The sequence below is a fragment of the Danio rerio genome, chromosome 9 (assembly GCF_052040795.2).
Source record: "Danio rerio strain M-AB ecotype USA chromosome 9, GRCz13ab, whole genome shotgun sequence".
Lineage (NCBI taxonomy): Eukaryota > Metazoa > Chordata > Actinopteri > Cypriniformes > Danionidae > Danio > Danio rerio.
The window spans coordinates 58,694,323-58,722,225 of record NC_141029.1 but is presented as its reverse complement, the minus strand read 5'-3'; the positions used below and the strand labels follow the sequence as shown (position 1 = coordinate 58,722,225).

General features: G+C 41.0%; 3 protein-coding genes across 7 annotated transcripts in view; 1 reads left to right on the top strand and 2 right to left on the bottom strand.

Moving 5' to 3' along the window:
* Positions 1-359: 359 nt before the first annotated feature.
* cnot11 (CCR4-NOT transcription complex, subunit 11) lies at positions 360-16,166 on the bottom strand. Its single transcript, NM_001089341.1, is given in 8 exon segments — positions 360-892; positions 6,359-6,455; positions 10,425-10,627; positions 10,834-11,036; positions 11,116-11,268; positions 12,548-12,712; positions 12,999-13,337; positions 15,987-16,166. Coding segments are annotated over 7 exon segments (1,338 nt in total). The 5' UTR covers positions 13,318-13,337; positions 15,987-16,166; the 3' UTR covers positions 360-694.
* On the top strand, positions 12,685-23,456 carry rpl31 (ribosomal protein L31). 3 transcript variants are annotated; one of them, NM_001040052.2, is given in 6 exon segments: positions 16,418-16,443; positions 17,326-17,426; positions 17,985-18,110; positions 20,209-20,321; positions 22,470-23,069; positions 23,193-23,456. In NM_001040052.2, coding segments are annotated over 4 exon segments (372 nt in total). In that variant the 5' UTR covers positions 16,418-16,443; the 3' UTR covers positions 22,502-23,069; positions 23,193-23,456.
* tbc1d8 (TBC1 domain family member 8) overlaps positions 13,212-27,903 on the bottom strand; it is a 51,282-nt gene continuing 36,590 nt past the window's right edge. The window contains exons 20-21 of one of the 3 annotated variants that reach the window (XM_087268461.1): positions 26,841-26,996; positions 13,212-13,337 (exon numbers count right to left, since the gene is read on the bottom strand). In XM_087268461.1, the coding sequence (XP_087124587.1) occupies positions 13,332-13,337; positions 26,841-26,996 (162 nt within the window). In that variant the 3' untranslated portion in view covers positions 13,212-13,331. Of the gene's footprint in view, positions 13,338-22,545; positions 26,997-27,903 lie in introns of those variants that run through there. The other 2 variants (XR_015499923.1, XM_087268460.1) reach the window with 2 other exon arrangements.

The following is a 27,903-nucleotide window of genomic DNA, read 5'->3' as shown; positions in this document are numbered from 1 at the left end:
AAATGGGTTTCAAAATATTTAAACCTGCTTTTATTCTAGCTAAAATAAAAAATAAGCCTTTCTCCATAAGAAAAAAAATATTAGAGGAAATACTGTTAAAATTCCTTGCTCTGTTTAACATAATTTGGGAAATAGTTACTTAAAAAAACTAAATTCTCAGGAGCGCTAATAATTTTGACTTCAACTGATAATCGTTTAAAATAATCGTGATTATGATTTTTTTCAAAATCGAGCAGCCCTACCATGAGATACGTGATCCGTTACACCACAAATATATATACATATATAAAATAAATAATGTATATCCTGTAAATGTGGCTGAAATTCCACCAATCATTCTCAGAGATGTTCTGAAGAGCTGCTTTGAAACGTTGTTTATTGAGAAAATATACACAAATGAAATGGAGTTACTGAGCGCCGTTAATAAAGGATTCAGCTCAGACACTCTCAGAGTTACTGAATGCCATATTCCCAAATACTGAATCTGCAGAGTTTTGGTTGAGCGAATATGAAAACGCTGAGTCAGTGATGAGCCATGACTACAGGAGTCGTCATCATCATACCTCAGTCATCAGTGAATGCTCGTCTTCATGGAGATTTAGCACAGTCAGGCTGTTTCTGCACGACTCCTGCACATAAATAAAGAGCATAAAGCAGATCAGTTCAGCGGTGTGTGTGTTCAGGAAGCGCTCCATCATTTGCTGGTCTTGCCCTCGGCCGGCGTCTCTCCGTTGTCGAGTGTCTTGAGGAGCCGGAACAGCCCTGCGGCCTCACGGATGCGGCTGAACTCGATGCAGAAGGCCTGAACCTCGATGAACAGATCCTGAACGTTGATGATCTTATTGCGGATCAGAGACTGCAGGAACACACAGACCAGACGCACCAGACGGTTCTGCAGGACACACAAGCACAACCATATTCAGACACGCACACACACACACACATACTCATATACATGCACACATATGAACACATATACATATGCACACACACACATACACTACTGGTCAAAAGTTTGGCATTTATTTCATCAATAATACAGAACAGAGTGTAAAATAGTGAAATGTTATTGCATAATAAAATACAGAAGTGCTCAACAGTGGTTTATCATTTAAATTAATCATATATTCCAGTGATTTAATGATGAATTTTTAGCTTCATCACTCTAGTCTTCAGAGTCACATGATCCTTCACAAGTCACTCTGATATTAATCATTATTATTGTTATTATTATATTATTATTATTATTATTAGGGGTGTAACGATTTATCGTTGTACGATTTATTGCGATGCAAAAATGTCTCGATATGCATCGTGGCGTTATGACGATTTGATTACGATATGACGTCCGTTTTCTCTTATTAGTTGAGCTGTTTGCACGTGAGCTATGTTCCACCTGCTGTCGCACGTGAGTTCAGATTGCAGCAGCAGTAATGTTAGCAGACCAAGATGAGTGGAGCTGAAATAGAGGATGGCCCATCCTCTCAAAATCAGACGTCTGGCAACATTTCGGTTGTAGAGTCATTGCTTTAGACTCGTCCACTTTTTGACACGCATACTGGGTCAAACATCCTAAGTTTTAAAGTCTTCACAGTGATTTACATACTTTGCACTGCGACATGGAAACCTTCTAATGGTGTTGAAAGAGTCACATACTGTATTTATAAGGTACAATTCACCCTAAAATATCATTCTGTCTTCATATAATGATGTATTGGCGGCCGCAAAATCACACATGACGTGAGCTGACCGAGAGCTGATACTACAGAGGGCGGACTGATAGACGCGTGTGTATGGCAAGCCGTTTTAGCATTTAAACCTTTGTTCTGACTATAAATAAATATATTTAGAGATATCTCTAATTATATTTTGACTAGTCATAATTATAATTCGACTAGTCAGAATGACAATTAGAGATATCTGCAATTACAATTGTACTAGTACGAAATCAGATTGGAGATATCTGCAAATATATTATGATTAATCATATTCCTCCATTGACTTCCATTGAAAAATATTTGCAGATATCTCTAAATGAGTTTTGACTAGTCACAATTGTAATTAGAGATATCTCTAAATGAATTTAATTAAATATAAATTAAATACCTGGAAATGTGGATTTTTTTTTGCACACACAAAAAACGCAAGTGACCAAGCAAAGCCTTAAAGGGTCACGAAACACCAAAACACATTTTTTGAGCTGTTGACAGTGGTATATGTGTCCCACACTGCTAAAAACACTATTAGGACACCTATATTTCACTAAAAAGTGTAAATTGGTTGTTTTTGCGTTATTTCAAGCAAATTCGTACTTCCTGTTTGAAACGAATTTTTGAAGCTGCGTCACGGTCATGACATAATAGCGTGTATTCCAGCGTGCAGACTGGACGTCTGTGCCAGAGTGAGTCTTATTACGTCTTACAGTGTGCTGCATTAATGCATGAGTAAAGCTTGGCTCAAACCAATCAGCGCACTCTATTTTGCAACTTCATTAATATTCATTAGTGTCACTGTTTACACCAGAGACGCCACGTTGTGTTGGCAAAACAAGCGTGAAGTGTTGCTTTTATAGTTTGCTGCAGTTAAGTTTCGTTTTCCTTTTCTCTCTGTGAGAGCTCAGACTCACGCGTGGATTAACAGTGTACGCGACGCTCCACAACAATAACTTACGTGTCTAAGGAGGATTATTGTTTACCTGAGAGCTGTTCTCATCTGCAAACGCTGAAATCCGGATTTGCTTGTAACGTTAGTCTTCTCATCATAAAGACGCGGCTCTAGTTGCTGGTGATTGTCCTGTCTCTACAGAGTTGGTAAGTGAGCGACCAGTGCTCTTTGTTTATTCAGTTTGTTCATATCGAATTAAGTTAACTATTGCACTGAGTGCAAACTTGTTAGCACCGCATTTAGTGACCGGAATAACACACGCGGCTTTCTGACACTACCTGCCGTGTGCATCTAAGTTTCCGGGAAATGCGGAGGTTTTTTCTCTCATTCGCCGTGCGGTATCAAACATTGCATGAAAAATACACGCTTAGAGCAGTTCCTCGAATCAAATATGTCGTTTGTCGCGAGGGACATGAATGAATTCCCTGAATGAAAGAGCCAAACTGCAGTTAAAGTCCAACATTTAATAATCTGGCAAATAATTCAACTACAGATGTCCATGTAGGTGAAACACAATGACTGTAAAAAATACACCATCACTTTCTCGTGTGTGTATTTTGACTGAAACTCGCGCGTGCCCAAATAGACACTCCCACACCATCCCACTTTAGTTCCTTCGACACTCCCCCCTAAACAGAGCTGGACACGCCCACTTTTCTGACTTTTTCCAAAGTAGAGGTGTGAAAACACCCTGCTGAAACGAGGGGGATTCATGGCCCTTTAAGCTCTCACTGTTCAATTCAATTGAATAGAAAGCTTTTTTTTTTTTTTGCACCTTTACTTAAATTGTTCCTTAATTTTGTCTCTGTCATTTCAATAATATTTTTTAAGAAGTTTTTTAATTGTTTTATTTTCCAGAGACAGGCCTGTTTAATTTATTTTCTTAAAGAAGGTTCAGTTTAACAAGTTGAAACAAAAGAAATACATAAAAAATTGTTTACTTGGTAAAATTTGCATTTCAGTTTATTTTCAATTTTATTCCAAATATCGTGATACACATCGAATCATGAACATTATATCGTGATACACATCGTATCGTGAGCTGAGTGTATCGGTACACCCCTAATTATTATTATTAATGGTAATAGTAATAAATGCAATAATGACTGGGGTAATAATTTCATTTGAAACTACATACAGTAAGCAGGGCTGATAGTGGAAAAAATTCCTGAGCCTGAACTTTTTTTCCTTGCCCCTGAGGTGAGTAGGGGTGGGGGTACTATGTATGCAACGCACTTTTAACACATAACTTGTGGGCCCCTGGGCCCAAATATATTAACAGCCTATGTGTAACCCTGATCATCATTATTGTCAAGTGGCTCTTTTTAGACACATGCCAGTAATGTCAGTGACACATGCCAGTGTCAGTGATCTTGTGACATGTGCCAGTAGGTGTCAGTATAAGCACGTTATAAGCACATTAATCTTATAAGTCTCTTTGCTTTAATATTTAAAAATCATTAGGCAAATGACACCTGTTATCTTACATGCATATATGTTATGAGTTTTCAACATGCATTTTATTATAACTTTTTAAAGGATATTATTTAAAATACCTTAAAATGAAAATAAGTTAAATAATAAAATAAATGAATTAATTAAAAACATAGAGAAGTCCATATTGTAGGGAACAAAGGAACTGCCAGGATGCAATAATATACAGTACAACAGATAAGTGTAACCCCTCCCATACATAAGCATGCCACAATAAATTTGACTGACATGTACTGTCAAATGACTATATTACGTACGGAAGTATGACTACGAATACATAAAATAAATGCGTTTAAATTAAAACATCGTGGAGTAGCTCAGCAAATAAACTAACTTGCGACGCGATAAATTAGGTTAAAAGTCGCGTAATGATTAAATATGGTTTTGCTCGTGTTAATTAATGTCATAAGCTTCGCCGGGTGTCGATGTCACTGCAGTGACATGCAGCGCGACACTCTGAGTGACACAGGTCACTACACATGCCACTAGCGAGTGACACATGACAGTGGAAAACCGGACTGTGCCAGTGTCATCTGTACGTCAGATGTCGTGTCACTCCATGTTAAAACTGCTACTGTGAATCCGCGTTCAAGCGCACACAATAAGCTAAAACTCGCCCCAAGCACCGGCAAAAACAAATAACAATGAATATGTCGAGGAAAGAGTAAGGACATATCTTAATTATTTATTTATTATTTTATTTTTTTATTTTATTATTTATTATTTTAATTTATTATTTACTTATTCTGAGTCAGTGTCGCAAAAATCCTGACTGGCAATTTCCTCTTGGACTCGCCTTTAGAGAGAAATTCATCTTTACGGATTACATGAAGGAGTTTTTTTGTTTTCGATTTGTTTTATTTCGTTAAGTAATAATTTAAAGCTTTCTATAAATATATTTATTATGTCTGTGAGGCATATACATTTTGCTTCATTTTGTTAAGCGCTCCTGTTTAAAAACCAGACGTCAGAAAGCGCATAATTTTGGTTTTCTTTTTTTTATAAAAACGCTGTAACGTTTTTTTGATGTATTACTCGTACTTTGTGAGCAAAAATGAAGGATAACTTTAAATTGCTCCCACTGAAAAAATGCAAGTGATTGCTCTGGCGCCTCGATGTCCTGCAAGCTTTTTATAAGCAAACTATGCGCCTAATAGCACACATTCTTTAACGTTTAAGCTACCATTGTTTTATACTTGAACTGTTTTATATCTTTTATTTTAGGCAAGTCGTGATGATCTGAGAAGGCAAACTGATCAAACAGACAATGATGGTCTTCCGCTGGGCGCTGTTCGTTAAAAAAACAAACTTATTTTTAACGAATAAAAAATGCTCCAAACGTTTTTCTAAATAAGCTGAATAAAAAACGAAACTAAATATAAACACTTTGATATTAGGGTACATACAAAACTGAACTATTTCATAGCTGAAACACTAAGTTGTTTAAGGAGAAGGGGGAAATATCTTTTTGTCCCGTCTATTGCTTCACCGTTATTTCGAGAATAAACCCAGTGTAAATATGCAGTCATTCCCAAAACATATCAGCGTATATGTGCCGAAAACGAAAGTTTCATACAAATTCTGAATGGATTAGCCTGTAAAGTGCAAAGCACGCTCCTCTTATTACCACTAAAAAGCGTCACTAATCTTAGTTCATAGAGATCTCACAAAGATCCGTTATAATTTATAAAGCTCTCTAAATTACACAATTAATCTTATATTTACATGGCGTCTACACTCAAAAGATGATTCACGAGCACACAAAATGGCACTTAATAAAAACCAATCCGGCGCTTTCAGCAGTGAGTGAATTCTGTGAATCTTGAGAAATGACAGATCAATATCCGTGAACCTGATTTTTTTCCACGCAGCCACAGTACGCCGGAAAACCGGCGTGGTGCCGGAACGCTATCACCCATGAGTAAGAAAGCAGTTATTTAAAATTGTAATAAGTATTTAACAATTTAACATTTTGTTTACGTGTACGTGATGAACAGAATCATTATTATTTAAATTATTAATCAATAATAATCAACAATTAATCAATCAAATCAATAATAATTTTAGAACATTACCCCAAACCTTTGACCGTTAAGTTTCCATTAGGTCACATGTGTCTCCTCCAAGTGCATCATAGGTCCACAGGACAGGTGTGTGTGTGTGTGTGTGTGTGTGTGTGTGTGTGTGTGTGTGTGTTTACCTGCATGTATTTGTCCTTGATCTGCTCACAGGTGGAGATGCAGTTGGAGATGTAGAGGTGGATGAACTCTGGAGGAAGATCCACTGCTGTCGTTAATCTACACACACACACACACACACACACGCGAACGCGCACGCGCATGCACGCGCACACACACACACACACACACACACACACACACACACACACACACACACACACACACACACACACACTCTTAACTCAGTGTATAAACAGGAATCAAAGTAAACTTCATTACCTTTTAATAGCTTTAGGACTCTTTCCATATATTTTGAGCACTGTAACACTGGCCACATTTACCCTGCAGTATATTCACTAAACACTGATTGTGAAACCTGTTCCACAACTAAAACATTATTAATATACTGAATATTAATAACCCAGCAGGGGGCTTTCCACAACAGCAGGAAAGACAGTAACTTAGTTACTGCAGTGAACACACCAGCGTGACGTCACATCTCGCAGGATTTCAATGATTTCTAGTGAACTTGAGTCTAATCTTGATTGCACTTGGACTTGTCACGGACTCGGGTGAACTTGTACTCAGACTTGGACATTTTGGACAACATGACGAGTACAGTCGAGTCCACATCATCCACAACACTAATAAAGAGAATAAAAAATGAATAAACAACAGCATGAAATTATAACAAGAGTTTAGTGAACTCTCCGGCACTGCACCCCACTGGCAGGCAGCAGCAGCATGTCCTTTCCCTAAACTCGTAACCAGAAATGGCCATATCACACAATGCATGGCTAGCTCTAGAACAATGGCTTTAAAATTAGCAATAATTTGTTTTGCTTATGAAAATCAGAGAATTTATTTGCAAGTTACTTCTACTGACTAGAACGACTTCTAACTTCAACCAACACGGTGAAAGAAAACAAAAAAGGTAAGAGCTTATTTTCTTGAATTGTATATAAATATAAATACACATGGTTTTCGCTACATTCATTCTGCCATGGGGGGGCGCCACACCAAAATTCATCCCGCCATGGCTACATTGCAGCTTCTCATTCAAAACATTCAGGCATGTTATTGTTGTTGTTTTTATTAGCAGGTTATAATCGCACCAAAACATATTAAAAGGTAAGTGAATTATAACAGAGCAAACTTTTCTGTAACCGCAGCAGTGCTGTGTGTTATTTGTTTAACACTTTAAGGTGACATGCTGACTGACTGACTGACAGGTGCATGATGTGTGGGGCCAGCAAACACGACGTCACTTTCAGTTAAGATGAACACAGTGATCATAATTATACTTTATTTATAGATAGAGGTCTGTGGCTCTGCATATAATGACTTCATCTTGCTGGAGTTTATAGCCGCTTCACTTTACTTCAGGACACATTAATGCTGCTCTGCAGGTCTATTGGAGACATTCAGAAATGTTGGAGACATAAACACCAGATCACATGTCAGCAGTGCTTATTTGAGAGCGCACAAGAAGATCTGAGCTAGAGCAGTGTATATTTGAGGACGTGCAAGAAGTTTTGTGCACGAACAGAGGAAATCAGCACACAAGCAAAGAGATTTGCATGCTTGAATCGCATAAATACTGCGCTCACCACATTTGTCATTGAATTAATGCCATAGGTAGTTGGTAGATTTGTGCAAAAGACCTGCCGCCACAGCTGGAAAAAATCTAGGGGTGCACGATATATCGGAGGCCATATCGTTATCGGCCGATACATGCTATTTTTAAGATTATCGTTATCGATCCGATGTCTAAATTAGGCCGATATCTTTAAGCCGATAAATTAGGCAATTGTAAAGACCTGCCTGCCGCGCACACGTGGGCGGAACATGTTCAGACTTGCCCAGTGCACTCTAATGGAGCTCTCCTCACACTGATTATTCCTTCAAAGTCCGTCCTTTCTTCACGTGGTATTGCTGTGTGTTGAAACTCAGTAAGTAACCATGCTCCTCATCATTGTAGATGTGTTTGATTGGGTGTCATTGTGTATTTTGCTTCAAATCGCCTCAGGAAAAAAATATTACTTATGTAAGCCTTTGCTCTCTCTTTGTTGTGCTAGAGATAGCATGGGAGATTCACTTATTACTCCAGGGCGAATAATATTAATTTTGGGGAGAACTCTTAGTTAAGCCGGTAAACGAACGGAATAAGACACGTGTAACTTGGTCTCATTGCGAAAAAAGCGCTCCTCTTTTCTGTCTCTCCCTTTTCTCTTTACACACACACACACCGAACTGACATGCACACGTGACGTGCTAAACAAAAACTTGTCGGGCTGTTTGTAATCTAATATGATTATTTGTTATCAACGCTTTGCTTTCCATGTGTTGTTGTAATATTTTATTCAGTTTGATCGGAATATTAATATAGATTATAACACGCATGAGAGATGTCACCCCGCGCGCACACACACACATCAGCCTTGAGCCTTCACAGATCAGCAGGGGAGAGCCTAGGTGCACCGGTCACTGAATCCAGCATACGGGCCACACGTTCTGTCTTTATATTCTGCTCTGTGTTTGTCATAAAGTCATCTGAGCTCAATGATCAGGTTTGTATCAAAATCTGACTCCGAGGGCAAATCTGCGCCCTCACAGCGGTTTATCATAAACTTTTCATCAATCATTTTCCCGCGATTGACAGCAAGAACGAACACAGAAGCGTTGATGCTACATGTGTTCAATAGAATTTAAAACTCCAAATAGCATGAATTTGTGTCGCATTTTCTAAAATAATACATCCTGTATCTAGCTTATCACTTGTACTGTGGCTCTGAACTGTCAAAACACCTCTAAAAAAAGGCTTTTTCAGACATGACATATTTGTACACATGTACATTACTGTAACCCGTTTTATTCAAGAACATTTGAGCTGGTTTTAGTCCTTAGCTCTTTCATTTTCATCTTATTTAAAATATGTTTAACTTGCTTGTTAATTAAATCCCATTTTGTTATTTAATCTTTTTAATTTTATGCAACAGTCAATTTGCATGTTAATTTGCTATGAAGAAAATGGCGTATTGTTTGCATGCTGATTTGGGTGAAATCGTGAATATAGGTCTATAATCATGTTGCAATTTTGAAATTAAAGCTTTTTTGCTTTGAGGATAGGTTATTCAGGAGTTTCAGCTTTTATGAAGTTTGCTGTTTAAAAATATAACATTTTGAAATATTTGTAATTATCAGCCTATACATATCGGCTATCGGCCTCCAAGTCTGAAGAATTATCGGTTATCGGTATCGGCCGAAAAACCCATATCGGTGCATCCCTAAAAGAGATCTTGTTGTTCAAACTTTTGAGCTTTGATGCGTTCAGCACTTGAGTTACTAAAGGCATTTTACTAGCAGCAAGTTGACAAAATAAATTACAAGGCATTTTGTAAAAATAGATCAAAAGATTCAGTTTAAACAACTGTTATTTTTTTATTATATTTGACTTATTATTATTATCATCATTATTATTTTAAATTTTATGACTTAAGCGTCATGGTGGCTCAGTGTTTATCACTGTGGCCTCACAGCAAGAAGGTTGCTGTTTCGAGTCTCGGCTGGGTCTGTGTGGAGTTTGCATGTTCTCCCCGTGTTGGTGTGGGTTTCCTTCGGGTGCTCCGGTTTCCCCCACAGTCCAAACACATGCGCTACAGGGGAACTGATCAACTACACTGGCCGTAGCATATGAGTGTTTGTGTATGGGTGTTTCCCAGTGATGGGTTGCAGCTGGAAGAGCATCTGCTGTGTTATACATATGCTGGAATAGTTGGCGGTTCATTATGCTGTGGTGACCTCTGATAAATGAGTGACTAATGCTGAAGGAAAATGAATGAATGAATTTTATGACTCTCTGGACTCAACTCGCACTCGCATGTTAAGGACTCGGACGGACTTAAATCCTACTCAGCCCCTTTAGGACTCGGACTTGGCATCGACTGGTTAAGGACTTGGTCTTGACCTGGACTAGACAAAGGTGGACTCGACCTCAACACTAAACTAAACAGCAGCCTGTACAGGTACAAGCACTCCGTGATCCAGCTGGAGGACATCAGCTTACACAAACACACACACACATACCTGTTGACCACCTCCATGGAGTGCAGGGACATGTCCATGTTGACCAGCACAGAGAAGTACTCGGTGATCTGGCTGGAGGACATCAGCTTCAGCAGCATCTCGATGGCCACCAGAGGGTTGTTCTCCACCAGGTCCGGCAGTTTGGCGGGGGTCAGGCCGATGTGGTACACCAGCTTCAGGTCCTTCTCCAGCTCGCCCAGCAGCTGACGACACACACACACACATGCTCAGATGGACTGGACAGGTGTGTATATGTAGTGGTCAGGTGTGTAGCGCCACTTTATATACAGAATAACCTCTTGGAACAGTTTAAATCCGTTTATTGGTAGACAGACTGCTGTAATTACATGTGTGTAGTGTGCAGTGTACAGGTGTGTGCAGTGTAGAGGTGTGTGTGTGTAGTGTGTACCTGTGTCTGCTGCGCCGCTGACAGTGGACTCTTGAAGGCTTTGGCCATGATGCGTTTGATCTCCACACCAGTGCCGTTGCGCACACACATAGAGCGGTCCCACTGCACACGGTGCTCCGGCTCACAGGGGTTCAGCCAGCACAGCTCGTCCTCACACACCAGCAGCGGCGGAGTGGGGCGGATGAACTCGGGCCGGAAGTGACCTGACGGAGGAACACACACTCCATCAGCAGATGGAGAATACACACATCACCTTCATCATCATCATCATCATCATCTTACTCTCGAGAGGAGGGCGTGGTCCTGTCACTAGAGACTCTGTGATCTGATTGGCCACGGAGCTGTCGAAGCCAGAGTTGGAGGAGTCTGGATCCGGGTCGCTGAGCAGGCTGGGAAAACTGGCTTTACTCTGAGTGGGCAACTCTGACTGACGCTCTGCGGAGGACAGAAGAGGAGGGATTACTGGAGGATCAGGAGCACTGGACAGTCCTGAAGAGGGAGACACTGCTGTAGAGCACAGATATACTGAACACCTCAAACACATCTGCAATAACACCACTGCTGTACTGGATTTATTCTAAACAAATGTGAGAATGTTTGTGCTATATTATATTAATTGTACATCAGCGGGTGCAGCTCCTCCTCCTCAGTCCAGCATCAGCTGGGAATGTCAGACAGGAGTCCTGCACAGCGGTCAGAGGGGTTGTGAGCGGTTCTTCTTCAGAATAGTGTTCAGGTCACTGCTGATGCTGCTGGAGGAAAACCTCTCCTGACCCACTCCTCCAAAACAGCCCAAAGTGCTCAATAATGTTTAGCTCTGGGTACTGTTCAGGCCATGGGAGATGTTCAGCTTCACTATCATGTTCATCAGACCGCTCTGTCTCCAGTCCTGCTGTGTGTGTCGCTGCATCATCATCCTGATACACACACCACCTTCAGGATACAGTGTTTGACCCATTGGGTCACATGCTCCTCCAGAATAGTTGGGTATTCCTCGGCAGCGACCCAGCACCTGTCTAGGGAACACCATGATATTGAGCCCAGACCATCAGTGACCCCGCATGCTTGACTCTGGGCATCAGCGGTCTGGGTGGGCCGCTCCTGTGGGGCTTCTCCACACCGTAACTCTCCCGCATGTGGGAAACAGAGTGAAGCTGGATCATCAGAGAACAGCACACGCTCCACACCGTCCACAGCTCCAGATCCCCACCGCTCCTCCACTGAAGCCGGCGTTCGGCTTGGGCAGGAGTGGGCAGAGGTTTGGCTCATGTATACTGACCCGGTGGAGCTCCAGAGCAGCAGTTCTGCTGGACACAGGAGAGTGGAGCTGCACATGTCATTCTGCAGTGAGTCGGGCCGCTGTGCTCTCATGTGTTCTGGGTAAATCAGGGTTAGCAGCTTCCTCCGGCCTCCACAGCTCCTCCTGCTGGATGTGCTTCTTCCTCTTGGTGGTGTGCTGACATTACTCTGGACACCGCAGCTCTCAAACATCACACACACCTGCTGTCTCGCTCACAGACACACTGCAGCACTCTGTCCCCATAATGCAGTGTGTGTGCAGTATTAAAGCAGAACTGTGCTGCTCCTCTGCTGATGAACCCTTCACACTCTGCTCTAATGGTGTGTGTGTGTGTGTGTGTGTGTGTGTGTGTTTGTGTGTGTGTGTGTGTGTGTGTGTGTGTGTGTGTGTGTGTGTGTGTGTGTGTGTTCCTACCGGCGAGTGCGAGCTGCAGGCCGCTGATGTCTATAGTCTGCGGTGTGGAAGTGATGTCCATGCAGGACACTTGTCTCGGGGTCTTCTTGAAGAGTTCTCGTGGAGGCGCCAGCATCAGCTGAGACAGGAAGAACTTCTCTGGCAGTGTGATGGGTGGTAGGAAACCTGCAGCAACACAACACAACACACACACACACACACACACACACACACTCGCTTACTGGGAGTGTTCACAAAAACAAACTAAATGTACTGCATTCACTGACAATCCAACAAATATTTACCATCCAGTCACATATGCTGCATGTGTGTGATGTAGCGTGTGTGTGATGTAGTGTGTGTGTGTGTGTAGTGTCCTGTAGTTTTTGTGCTGTGAGTGTATATTAATATAACTAAAGTGCAGCATTGAGATGAAGGTGAAACAGAAATGAACAGGTAACAGCAGCAGCACCTGACAGTGTTTTCTCCTGCTCCTCCGCGGCGCTGGACGGGTTCAGCAGATGAGCGAACACCGCGGCGAAGGGGTTGGCGGCGAGCGGCTCGGTGCGGTACATCTCCCACAGCAGATAGAGCGCCGTCAGCCGCTGCGGAGCGCTGGGTAACAGATCCGGCTGCTGCAGCAACATCACCAGCACCGAGCCCACGCCGAAGTGCTCCGCCTTCCCGAAACAATGGTGGAACGCGGAGGAGAGCTGCTCGAAACTACTGCTGCACGCATCCTCCGACATGATGCCCAGCAGATTAGACAGATCCTTAGGGGCCAGAGTCATGATGCTGCGTCACTCTAACCCTACACACACACACACACACGCACACACACACACACACACACACACACACACAGCAGATTAGACAGATCTTAATGAGCCAGAGTCATGATGCTGAGTTACTCTAACCCCCCCCCACACACACACACACACACACACACACACACAATCATCCTAAACTATAATAAACAATCTTCAAGCTAAGATAAGTACACTACAGAGAAGATAAAAGTAAAATAAATAGTGCTTTATGGTGTTCTGCGAGGTATAGCAGTACTCACAGGGCTCGACAGTGCAACCATTTCTCTCAAATATTTGCGATTAAAAAAAAGACGTGTGCGAACTGGAAAATGTATTTAGTCGCATGTGCGATTTTCTTTTTCAATAATTTACTTTCATTCATTCAGTCATTTTCTTTTTCAGCTTAGTCCCTTTATTAATCAGGGGTCGCCACAAGGGAATGAACCGCCAACTTATCCAGCACATGTTTTATGCAGCAGATGCCCTTTCATCTGCAACCCACCACTGGGAAACACCCATACACACTCATACACTACGGCCAGTGTAGTTGATCAGTTCCCCTATAGCGCATGTGTTTGGACTGTGGGGGAAACCGGAGCACCCGGAGGAAACCCACACCAACACGGGGAGAACATGCAAACTCCACACAGAAACACACACTGACCCAGCCGAGACTCAAACCAGCGACCTTCTTGCTGTGAGGTGAAGATGCTACCCACTGCGCTACTGCGTCGCCACAGCCTAAATTATAAATAATTATTATTATTATTATTTGCACATTCATTTGTTTTTGAACAGTAAAAGGTTGTGACGCGCTACTTTGAATGTTTGGTCAGACTTCGAAATAACAGCAGCTTTATTTCATTGACCGTCAACTGTGTTGCACTATGATGGAAATTTCTGAAATTACATTAGAAGGTGAAAGTCAAAATGTGCAAATATTAAAACAACTTTACTTTCCAGGACCTTCAATTGTTTTTTTTTTTCTTAAATTACAAACTATCAAGGATTTCAAGTATGTGTGCGAAGACGGTTTACAGCAGTTTAACTTTAATAATTGAAACAAATATCACTTAGCATCCCATATAACACATTCGATTAATATTTATGATCAGATTATTAGTCTTATGGTTAATCTCCATCCTCAGAGGATTTGAGATGTGTTAGATCATTGAGTGTTTCCCTAAGTGGGGTCGGGACAATGAGGAGGGGTCACTTGTCAATGTCCAACAATCAAATTCATTTTAGTAAACAATTAGATTGACCATATTTCATCCATAATCTACTGAAGAGCACAATAGTAGTTAATAGTAGAATCGTTAACATGTTGATAATAAACTTTAATAAAAAACACAACATGCAAACAAAATTCTAAACCCTGATGGCTTTTTGTTTGCAACCCCTCGGCTGATTATGCTATTATAAAGACACAGCAATAGTGTCAGATGCAGCACAGTGATTTTATGGCTTCAGGTTAAACTTTCTGACACATCTACAGCACTCAGGTAGATTAAAAATAAATACAGGTCTCAACTGAACATGGGGGATGGTCTCCGAGTGGCGTTCTCCAAAATTAAACGATGAACAGACTTGGGCCTATTGGTATATTTGCACTGCTGTGTGCAAGGACTATATATGTATACAGTTGAAGTCAGAATTATTCGCCCCCCTGTTTATTTCCCCCCCAATTTCTGTTGAAGGGAGAGCAGATTTCTTCAACACATTTCTAATCATAACAGTGTTAATAACTCATCTCTAATAACTGATTTATTTTCTCTTCATCATGATGACAGCACATAATATTAGACTAGATATTCTTTAAGACACTAGTGTTCAGCTTAAAGTGACATGTAAAGGCTTCACTAGGGTAATTAGGGTAACTAGGCAGGTTAGGGTAATTAGGCAAGTCATAGTATAACGATGGTTTGTTCTGTAGATTATCGAGAAAAATATATAGCTTAAAGAGGCTAATAATATTGACCTTAAAATGGTTTTTAAAAATTAAAAACGGCTTTTATTCTAGCTGAAATCAGACTTTCTCCAGAAGAACAAATAATATCAGGCATACTGTAAACATTTCTTTGCTCTGTTAAACATCATTAGGGAAATATTTAAAAAAAATGTAAAAAATTAAAAGGGGAAAATAATTCTGACTTCAACTGTATAACCACCTCAGAGAATATTGGGGGTCGTGAGTCCCTGGCACTGTTATTATGGGGGTCGCGAGCTGAAAGGTTTGGGCACCCCTGTTTTTAGATCATTCCAACACTGAGGAACAGAGACAGCAAAGGTTCTGGAATGACAGTCATAAGTGTAATACTTATAAGTGTAATACACTAACAAAGTTAGTGTTTATCATGAAATATTATTAAAATATTCTTAGCATTAACATTTAATAGCAAAAACATGAAGCATGAGCTTAATTACACTCTATAAAAAAACTGTAATAGTGGATAATGAAGTCTAACACTCAGTCAGAAGGCTTGTAGGGCTGTTTTCATCAAAATATGAACTATATTCACTATTAAGTCTAAGTAAACACACCGTTGGTCAATTTTTTAGTGCTCTCCTAATCAATAAACCTCACTATAAGCAGTCTATGTAGGGAGCTCGGTGTGTTTTGACACACAGTGAGTAATAATAACATTTACCTGAGCGGTGTTCATCACCTCCCGGCAGATCATGAATATTCAACTCGGGCCGACACGGCGACACTCCAGCACAAAGATAACGATCAAACGCGATATAATACGCGTTAATGTTTGAATTATTCAGTGTTTTAACCTGAATCTGTTTCTTCACTTCTACTCACAACCGTCGCGGGTGTCCGTGAGCACTTCCTGTGCGGCGCACAGCACCATGGGAGATGTAGTTGACCACAAAACTACACTAATCGCCTTAAATCAAATTTGATGCATTCACGCATATATAAACTAGTTAAATGCAGGCATAGTTATAGCATACATGCTGTTATGTTTTTTTTACATGCTGCTATGGTTGAGAACAGAATGATACAAACGTTAGCATGACCCGGATGTGAACGCGCGCTCCGCCTTTGTATGTGTCCCATAATCCACCGCTCTTCCTTTTCCACATCCAGCGCACAGAGTGAGTACCGTTCTCTCGTTCATGTTTCATAAATCCACCATCATCCGCCTTATCGATCACCAATAATCAAATATGCTGCTGTGTATGAGTGTAGAAACGCGTTATCGATCAGCGAGCGCCGGTTTGGCAGGGTTTAATCACAGATGTGAGCTTAAATGGAGTTCATTCTGAAACGCCGCAGTCTGACGAGCCGAAAGAGCAAAACCGGCGGGAAAACCGCAGTAAAACACCGAAATAAACCCTCAGTTCACCATAATAAGCGCTGTTTACATGGCTAAAGCTTATGCTCGTAGTGTAATGAGAGTAATGCAGCAGTTCACTAGGTAGTGGGCCACCGTGTAGTGCACTTGAGTACGGTTTGAGCGTGTCAGGCATTACTGACGAGGTAAATTCATGTTTACAAATGAAACGGTATCTAGAAAGAGATTTAGACAGTTCTAGTTAGGTTAACCTGTTTGTTATGGGTTATTAGTGACGTCAAGTGTAAATGTGTGTGTGTGTTTAGATGGCGTTTACATGTGTGGAGTAATATAATACGCGTAGCTGTGCTTTATATTCTAATAATCCACTCTGCCGGAGCTGATTATTGTGCTTCTCTGATCTCCACAGATAAATCCGCTGTACAGATGTTGTATGTTGAGTGTATTAGTCGGGTGTTTGTCCTCCTCAAATGTCTAGTGTCCTCCAGATCTACTTCTGATGTGATGTCTTACTGTTGTAGCTGTGTAATAACTAATCATTCAGCGGAGTAACATGGAACTGTAATGCGCTCTAAACCTGCTGGAACTACTTTAGCTGTGATTTTTATCTTACAATCAAACGTTGAGTGTGTCTGTTGTGTAAATGTAATTAACCTGTTGTGATGTTGTTATGTGTGTTTAGATGGCACCCAAGAAGGGCGAGAAGAAGAAGGGCCGCTCGGCCATCAATGAAGTGGTGACCCGCGAATACACCATCAACATCCACAAGCGCATCCACGGCATGTGAGTGCCCACAAACACTGCTCTGAGTTTACATGCACATTTCTGTATGCAATGATCCAAAATGTGCATAAAGTAATGCGTAATGCATGGTTTATACGGTCATGGAATTTTGCTTGGAAAAGTTCTGGTAAATCTGAAAAAGTTCTGGAAATTACTTTAACAAATATCTGCATATTAAATGTGGGTTAGTTGTCTTATTTTCTCTCCATGGCCAAACACATGCTCTGATAGATGTACAGATTCATTCAAACAGAATAGATTGCCGCATGTTTTAAGACATGCTGTAATAACTTTGAACATGCATTGTTTTTCTTGTTTACCACATATACATAACATGAAACATTAGGTCAAGAAAATGTACTGGAAAGTCATCCAATTTTAGCAGTTAAGATGTGTATGAACTGTTCATGGAAAATCAAGATGTGCAGGCATTTTGAAAATGCATCAATGCGTCTCAGACTGGAAGTGCTGCTGTCTTGATTCATGACCAGTGCAGTATTGCTGTTTCTTGATGACCTGTTTGTATGTAAACGCAGCTCCTCTGTTGTTTTCCCGCAGCTCCTTCAAGAGGAGAGCTCCTCGCGCCCTGAAGGAGATCCGCAAGTTCGCAGTGAAGGAGATGGGCACTCCTGATGTCCGCATCGACACACGCCTCAACAAGGCCGTGTGGGCCAAAGGAGTGAGGTGAGCGGCAGAAAGCACACGGTAGAGCTGCTCGACTACGGGAAAATCATCATCACCATTATTCAAAATCATCTATAGTTGAAGTCTTGTTTCTAGTCTAAAAATCCACATATTCTTAAAGTGTTTTCACACCTGCCTCATTTAGTTCGATTGAATCACACTTGAGTTGGTTTCCCCTTTTGGTGCGGTTGGTTTGGGCAGGTGTGAATGCAGCAATCGTACTCGAGTGCGCACCAAAAGCGGACCAAATAAGCGTACCGAGATCTGCTTGAAGAGGTGGTCTCGGTACGCTTTCAAACGAACTCTGGAGCGGTTCGTCTGTGGTGAGAATATGATTCGTACTAAAACAGGTCCAACTGCAAAAAGTACTGCGCCTTTTGGACTAATTCAGCTGCCGTAGGCCGATGCGCTGTGCATTATGGGATATGGAGGAAAATATTTGTTGACAGCGCTTTACCAACAGAGAGAGCGGAAAACATTAGCTTATGGATCGTTGGTAATATTTCCGCAAGATGAGCATGTCACAGTTTAGCTAAATTAATTCACGCCTCCTCCTGAAGTGACGAGCGATGCATTAAACACTGTTTTCCAGCCGCGGCCGCGCTTCATTCCCCAAATGTGGAGTTTGTCTAAAGCAGGCATACAATCAGTCAGTGCAGTCGCCCCTCCACAGTAAAAAGCGACATTTTGTGTCTGCCAGTTTTGTTTACTTGCGGGAGTTCATTGGCATTTTCCCGCACGTGAATTCTGACCAATCAATAAGCAGTTTAGGAAATATGCTCAACAACATCTGGCCAATGAGAGATGTGGGTTTTGTCAGATGACTGCATTTTGGTTCGTTTCAACTGGTTCGGACCAAAGCCAGCAGTGTGGTGTGAAAACAACCCAACGACGGCAGAAAATGCAACAATGCATCATTTATTGGCCTTGGTGCGGACCAAACGAAGCGAACTACACATGTGAAAGCACCCTTAAATCAAGAAGCGTTCTGGTTTTCAGAAATCACCAGTTAAAATGACGAGAGTTTTACGCTTAAAATAAGCAGAATAATCAAGATTAATAAGAGCCTAAATGATTTGACTTCACCCATTGGCAGAGTATTCTGTGTGTTTTAAGGCAAAACTCTCCATTTTGACTCGTTATTTCTGAAAACAAGACTACATGTTTGTTCTTGTCTAAAAAATGCTTCTTGACTAAAAGCTAGACTCGGACCCAATTTACACTGCTAGGTAAAAGCGAACCAATTCTGATTTGTTTGCTCATATGTGATGGATCGGATCTGTTCTGACTGTAAACATGAAATAAGTGCATGCATTCAGATGTCATATGTGGAAATAAACAGATGTAAATCAGATCAGATTTATTAAGGCGTTCTGTACATCATTAACCTTGTGACAATGTGGTGCTTCTCCATGGTTCAATGGCGTAGAAGGAAGAGCGTGTGTGGAGATAAACAACAACAACAACAACAGAGGAAACGTGGAGGAGGAAAGTGCTCACAATATGCAGATCTGAGGTCTCTCTCGTACTCACAAACTCCTCTGAATGATGAAGGACAGCATATATATGTGATGACGACCCTTTCCCTCCAACTCAATCATTTTAAAGTTGGACAATCTTCACATATTTCACAGAGCTGAAAGCAAGAGCATTTCTTTCATCGTGGCGCAGGTGCTAGAACCCGCCTTTACACATGCGAAATGTCATAAATTGTTTAGCAAGGGTAAACGCTGAATGGGATATGGGTCACGGTTAAAAGGTGTAAACCAGGGGTGTCCGGGGCAGGTGTCCGGCTTATTTTAGTTCCAACCCCAATCAAACACACCTGAAGCAGCTGATCAAGCTCTTTCTGGGTGTACTAGAAACCTCCAGGCAGGTGTGTTGTGGAAATTGGAGCTGAACTCTGCAGGACACCGGCCCTCCAAGACTGAGTTTGGACACCCCTGGTGTAAACGGACAGGCAAACAAATCAGAATTGAGCATCAAACCTGACAGTGTAAACAGGGCCTAAACCTGTGAGAACGGCCGTTTTAGCAGTGAAGGTGTGTGTTCTCCTGATGACATGATGATGCTCAGTGTGTGTGTTTGTGTTTGTCAGGAATGTGCCGTACCGCATGCGTGTGCGTCTGTCCCGGAAACGCAATGAGGATGAGGATTCCCCAAACAAGCTCTACACCCTCGTCACATACGTCCCCGTCACCACCTACAAAGGTGAGATCACTTCTCTAGCACTGAAGTCACTTTAGGGAAATTGCAGGATGTCTTGAACGCTGTGGTACAGGATATACATTTCTATCATTTGATTTCACAGTGTGTTGCTGAACTCTAAGTTTGCCTGAATTTACTATGTGAACATTGGGCTGCTGCGCTATTAATGAAATCAAGTCCTGCTAGAGAAGAGGTCTGACTGCTTTTCTTATAGCGGTAATCAAATAAAAAAATAAATTAGTCACACACTCAGTTTATTGACTACCAGCAGTTTTACATTTTAAAATATCAGGGTTCCCGCGGGTCCTTAAAGTCTTAATGTCTTAAATTAAAATCCGGGAAATTAAGGTCTTAAATTGTCTTAAATTTTACCGTAAAGTGGCTGTGGGTATTAAATGTTCAGCCGGTCTGCTTAATGACGATAGGGAAGCACAGTGGTCCACTGTAAAACATCTAATAGTTGATTAATTCAGTATGTGAAGCAGGAGAGAAATGACAGTCTGCGTGGTTTATTAGCTTATTACAGTAGGTCTGGTACAGACGCTGACGCCGGTCTGCACCTGCGTGCGGTCATTACGCGGTTGTTGATGTGAGGTTCAAAATGCAAAGATGGGAGAATGTAAATTTAAAGACGTGGCAAAGAGGGAATGTGTAAATTCTGCAAAAAGACCTTTTCGTTGGGGCTCAAAGTCATTAAGTATCACATGAAAGGAGGAAAGCAGCAGCGGGATGTTGCAGCAGCTAGTCACTGCGCTAAAGCCGTTCACAGAGGATTCAATAATGTTCCCCCATAAAACACTCAACCTAATCTTGATGAGTAAAGAATTTACAATTATAACTAAATATTAATAAAATCATAGTGTAGTCAGAGTATTCAGGCTAATGCTGGCATTATTCCTTTATTATTCAGCTTCACCATCACCTTATTGTGAAGAGAAGTGGCAAAACAAATCCCACTGAGCCTTTATCTTAATTTCGTTATTGCCAAATACCCGTCATCATTTATCATTTATTTTAATTCATTTGCTAGAAAGACTTATTTTTATTGGTGCGTTGGCCAATTTAAAGGTTAAGTGTATGTACCCAGGCCTATTTAGAGTGTTGAGATGTTACAGGGGGCTTATTTATTTATTTGTTCCAACTTGGCCTGTAGTCTGTGTTATGAATAAGTACTGTTAATGCATATAAACAACTCATTCATGAAAAAAGACAAAAGAGCTGTGTGCATGTGCACATTTGGATAATGTCGGGCTGTAAACGGGTTCGGGCTTTTAAAAAGCTGTCAATCAAAATGTACTTGTTGGGTTCGGGCTCTATCGGGGCTAGCTTTTATAGCCTGATTACAGCTCTAGTTCAGACGCCCCCTCACAGTCAGCTATAACAGTTTATTTCACCACCAGACACCCAAAAGACAGGTACTGCAGGTTATCCATACTGTGACGAGGCACAATTTATTTTAATCTAACGAGAACATTAAAATGAGTAGCCTATTCCAAAGAGATTATAACATTTTGGGGTCTTAAATTATATATGTTGAGGTCTTAAAAATGTCTTAAAAAGCATTAAATTTTACTTTTAAAATGGTGCAAGAACCCTGAATATGGAATCAGCCAGTGAGCAGGTAAAAACCCCAGTCTGATATGAAAACTGAAGATCAGGATGAATGTGTCGAGTTAAATGCTAATCTAAAGTTTCATTAATAAAGGTGAGGGTCTGCTAGTTTGCTGAAGCCCTACATCAGGGGTGTCCACACTCAGTCCTGGAGAGTTCAGCTCCAACCCTAATCAAACACACCTGAAGCAGCTGATCAAGCTCTGACTAGATATACTAGACACCTCCAGGCAGGTGTGTTGAAGCAAACTGGAGCTGAACTCAGCAGGACAGCGGCCCTCCACGACTGAGTTTGGACACCCTGTGCGTGTCAAGGTGTCATTCTTGTCTTAGGACACTCTTGACCCTCTTCAAATGTAGACTAGTGAATATAACGTCTTGGAGTCAGTGAGAAATGCTGCCGTTATTAGTTTAACTCTGTAATCTTCAGTCATTGTTACTGTAATGCGTTCTGTAAACACACACTCACTCAGTTGTGTCTGAGTCTTGTGTGTATTGAGCTGTAAAGCGTGTGTAACGTGTTGTCTTTGTGTGTTGCAGGTCTGCAGACAGTAAATGTGGATGAAAATTAAGCTTTTCTTCATGCTTGTTGGAATAAAGAGATAAAGGGTTGCTCTGTGTTGTACATGTTCTTTAATTGCTCCGTGTTGACATGCGGACGTACACAAACAACATCATGGAGATGTGTGAACATCAGCTAATGCTACATAATGATCAGGACGGCTCGGTGATGATTGATATAATGCTTCATCTGGATAAGCGGTGTGTGTAACAGTGAGGAATTAACCCTTGTGTGCTGCTGGGTCGTTTTCATCCTCTCTGGGCTGATTTTGAGGCTTAATTTGGTCTCCTCTTTCTCTCTGTGTCAGCAAACGGAATGAGTTTTGGTCACAAATCTTATTTTGACACATATTTTGGGGAAATGTTTTGAGAATCGACACGCTCTGTTCAGATTGACTCCTCTTTGGTGATGCTGCTGCTGATTCTGCCCCATGATAATCACATTTATTGATCGCAAAGCCATGACCGCAGATAGTCCTGCATTCATGACTGTTGCTGGTTTTCCCTGTTGATATGTCTGAGAAGCTCAAAATAATCCTGATATCTCAGAACAGTGTATTTCTGCACACATGCGCTATAATCTGCTGCTTCACTCCACTGAACTCATATAAGAGATCCGCACAGGCTGATCTGCAGGGTTAGTGCTGCCAGCTGATGATCAACAGTACTAATAACAGCAGCAGCAGTCAGTAATGCAGGATTATCTGCCGTCCTGGCTCCACAATCAATAAATGTGATTATATTGGAAGTCAATGGGGTAAAAGCAGCACCAACATCACCAAAGGAGAGTCAGTCTGAACACACAAGGGTTAAAGATGGTCCCTTTGGCTTTCACACTGGCACAATCAGCAGAATCCCATATGGCTCGCTGTATAAGGCACTTCTACATCTAGAGATGCAGCATGTTTGGTAGAATTAAGAGACGTAACATTACATATAAAGATTAAAGCTGCATCCTCTCCAGCACTGACTCTGTACTGTGATAGTTTTAATTAATTAAAATGAGTAAAACATGTTAAACGCTGCGGGTCACATGATCAGTAATGCTGATCTCCTTCATTCAGTCCCTCATATAAACAAACCTATCAGGACTCAGCAACTTCACATGGTGCACATCCAAATCCATCAGGTTAATAATGCTCATGTGGACAAATGCAAACAATATCTGAAGAGTGTGTGTGTGTGAACAGAAGCTGAATACTGATCAAGTGTGTGTGTTTTAAAGCCAGAACATGTGACGTGGGGACCATAAGTTGATGCATTGCTATTAAGCGGTCATTATTAAGACTGAACGCCTCATGAGTCTCTTGAATAAACTCTGAGCATCATGTTTAACAGGAGATGGCGCTCTAGACTAGATAACAGCAGATTTAAGCTCATTTATCTACTCATCTGGATATTTTGTAAATGTGAACACACTCTTGTAATTCAATTTCTGACCTTCATTATTGATTCATTTACCTGGAGTGATGACGAGTGATATAATGACCAGAGTTGGCCTGTTAGTGAAGCCTAGAGCGCCTCCTGCTGGTAAACACTAAACTCTGAATCTGTCCAAGAGAGAATATTGGTGCATTCAGAATCATTTCTCCATTCACAGTGCATCAAGTTACTGTCCCAGACTAAAATGTGAAAATAAACTGAACTCAGAGTTCATCACGTCTGACATTAAAGGGTCAGTTCACCCCAAAATGAGAAATTTACCCACTATTATCCCTCAAGTGGATTATAAGTTTCTCTTTTCTGTTGAAGATATTCTGAAGAATGTTAAAAACCAGTAACCATTGACTTCCATAGTAGGAAAAACAAATATTACGGAAGTCAGGTTTGCAGCATTCTTCAAAATATCTTCTTTTGTGTTCAACAGAGGAGGGAAACACATAAAGGGTTATCGCCTGAGGGAGAGTAAGGCGTGAGTAAATATTCCTTAATTGGGGTGAACTGTGCCTTTAAATCTGGAACTGGTCATTGATTGGGGGAGTCCAGCTCACCCCAGTGGCATCATGGGATTGTGTGTGGTGTGCTCTTCATCTGGGCTGGATCATCTCTCCACTGATTTATTACCAGCCCAAATGAGCAAATAAACTCAACTCTCAGATAACTGTTGATCATTAAAGGGTCAGTTCACACAAAAATTACAATATTTACTCCCCCACAAGTGTTTCCAAACCTTTATGAGTTTCCTTTTACTGTTGAACACTAAAGGAGATATTCTGAAGAATGATGAAAACCGGTAGCCATTGACTTCCATAGTATTTGATTCTCCCACTGTGCAAGTCATGGGTTACCTGTTTCCAGCATAGTTCAATATAGGTGTTTAAAGTAAATAGTGTACATTTTCATTTTAGGGTGAACTGCCCCCTTTGTTTTTTTGTTTGTTTTGTTTTTGTGGATAATTTTTACTACCAAAAAATTACTATTTACTTATTTAATCTCCCTCGTGTGGCTTTAAACCTTCATTAGTTTCTCTCTTTTGTTGAACACAAGAGAAAATATTTTGAAGAATGTTGGAAACCGGTAACCATTGACTTCCAGTGTAGAAAAAAACAATACTATAGAAGTAAATGGTGACCAGTTTTCAACATTCCTTAAAAGATCTCATTGTGTTCAGTAGAATAAAGAAACTAGTAAAGGTTTGGAATAAGGGAAGGCTGTGTAATTGACAACATCATTTTCAGTTTTGAGTGAACTATCCCTTTAAAAAAATACAATTAAATCTTTTACACACCCTTTACTTGTTTCAAATCTGATTTTCATCCCTCTGTTGAACACAGAATGTTAGAAACCGGTTACCATTGACTTCTATAGTATTTGCTCGTCCTACCGTGGACTTCAAGGATTACCGATTTCCAGCATTCTTCAAAATATCTTCTCTTGTGTTCAACAGAGGAAAGAAACTCATAAAAGTTTGAAAGCACATGAGGGAGAGGGAACATTCATTTCCCACAGTGAACAGTAGCTTTAAAGGAAAACAAAAATAAGTTTCAGGCATCATTCACTTCAAATCTGAGTTTCTTCTGTTGAACACAAAAGAAGATAATTAGAAGAATGCTGGAAATCATTGACTTACATTTGTCTTTCCTACTATGGAAGTCAATGGTTATCGGTTTTCAGCATTCTTCGAAATATCTTCCTTTGTGTTCAACAGATAAAAAAAAGAAACTCTTCTATTCTATTAAACACAAAAGAAGATATTTTGAAGAATGCTGGAAACCAGTAACCATTGATTTAGCATTTAATTTTTCTACAATGTAGGTCAATGGTTACTGATTTCCAACATTCTTCAAAATATCTTTTTTTTTGCATTAATCAGTTGAAAGGTCTGAAACCCCTTTATGTGGAGTAAATATCAAGTAACCATTCTTTTTTTGGGTAAACTGACCCCTTAGAGGAAAAATACAAGTGTTTTACTCTCCCTTCACTTGATTAAATCTGAGTTTCTTCTGTTGAACACAAAAGAAGATAGTTTGAAGAATGCTGGAAACAACTGACTTTGCATTTGTTTTTCCTACTATGGAAGTCAAGGGTTATCGGTTTTCAGCATTCTTCAAAATATCTTCCTCATAAAGTTGGGGGAGTTGAAAGTTGAAACTCATAAAGGTTTAAACGTCTTCAGGTTGAGTAAATATTAAGATTTGTTCTTTTTGGGGGGTTAACAGTCCCTATAAAGGAAAAACATACAATTCTGTCATCCTTTACCTGCTCTTCACTTGTTTCCAATCTAGTTTTTATCTATTAAACACAAAAGAGATTTTGTAGAATGCTGGAAACCAGTAACCATTGATTTAGCATTTAATTTTTTCATAATGTAAGTCAATGGTTACTGGTTTCCAACATTCTTTAAAATATCCTTGTATACAACAGTAGAAAGGTCTGAACCCCCTTTATGTTGAGTAAATATTAAATAACTGCGTGAACTGACCCCTTTAAGGAAAAAAATACAATTCTTTAACTCGCCCTTCACTTGATTAAATCTGAATTTCTTCAGTTAAACACAAAAGAAGATCATTAGAAGAATGCTAAAAACCATTCACTAAGCATTTGTTTTTCCTTCAATGGAAGTCAATGGTTACAGGTTTCCAGCATTTTTCAAACTATCCTCTTTAGTGTTCGACAGAAGGAAGAAACTCAGGTCTAGTACAGAGTAAAGGAGTGTTGTGTTGTGTTGTGTTGTGTTGTGTTGTGTTGTAGTCCTCCTCATGTGTGCTGGATCATGAGCACTCCTGCGCGCTCCTGGTACTGCCGCTCTCTGGCGGTGCAGATTCTGGCGCTCAGGTCCACGGGTCGCTCCAGAAAGTTGACCAGCACCTGTTCGGTCAGGAAGGAGGCCAGAATCTGCTGGAAACTCACCGTCCACTGCTCGTCTGCTGCGTCTGAGTGCTGTCGGGCCTCCCCGATCTGCAGCAGCAGGCTGGTGAACATCCCGATGGCCTGGAAGAGCTCCGACTCGCTGGACTCGCCCTGGAACATGCTGTAGAGCGTCTTGCAGAACTGGATGAACTCGCGCTGAACACACACACACACACACACACACACACACACAACAGAACAGCGGAGTACAGTCAGACGCACTGATCATCAGAGCAGCTCATATAATCAATAACAGGGGAAGCACTAAACATCTGCAGCTCCTGACCAGCTGATCTACACGTGCTGACTTCATTAAAGCCTGTCTACAGGGAACACAGCGGTCAAACTCTGAGACTTGCTGAGGTTTTCCATGATAGATGATTACTTTACAACTTATTTCAGAATTTAGTTTGGGAAAAAAGTCATTGTTATTTCTTCTAGATGTGTGTGTGTGTGTAAATGCACTGATCTGTGTGTGTGTGTGTGTGTGTGTGTGAATGCACTGATCTGCATGTGTGTGTGTGAATGCACTGATCTGCATGTGTGTGTGTGTGTTTGAATGCACTGATCTGCATGTGTGTGTGTGAATGCACTGATCTGCATGTGTGTGTGTGTGTGTGTGTGTGTTTGAATGCACTGATCTGCATGTGTGTGTGTGAATGCACTGATCTGCATGTGTGTGTGTGTGTGTGAATGCACTGATCTGCATGTGTGTGTGTGTGAATGCACTGATCTGCATGTGTGTGTGTGTGTGTGTGTGAATACACTGATCTGCATGTGTGTGTGTGTGTGTGTGTGTGTGTGTGTGAATGCACTGATCTGCATGTGTGTGTGTGAATGCACTGATCTGCATGTGTGTGTGTGTGTGTGTGTGTGTGTGTGTGAATGCACTGATCTGCATGTGTGTGTGTGTGTCTGTGTGTGTGTGTGAATGCACTGATCTGTGTGTGTGTGTGTGAATGCACTGATCTGCGTGTGTGTGTGTGTGTGTGTGTGTGTGTGTGTGTGTGAATGCACTGATCTGCATGTGTGTGTGTGTGTGTGTGTGTGTGTGTGTGTGTGT

Excerpts from the sequence above, each read along its gene's own strand:
- rpl31 (XM_087267033.1), top strand. The coding sequence starts at position 17,326 with ATGGCACCCAAGAAGGGCGAGAAGAAGAAGGGCCGCTCGGCCATCAAT. Across the intron at positions 17,427-17,984 it reads CACAAGCGCATCCACGGCAT|CTCCTTCAAGAGGAGAGCTC; the intron begins GTGAGTGCCCAC and ends GTTTTCCCGCAG. Across the intron at positions 20,322-22,469 it reads CCCCGTCACCACCTACAAAG|GTCTGCAGACAGTAAATGTG; the intron begins GTGAGATCACTT and ends TGTGTGTTGCAG.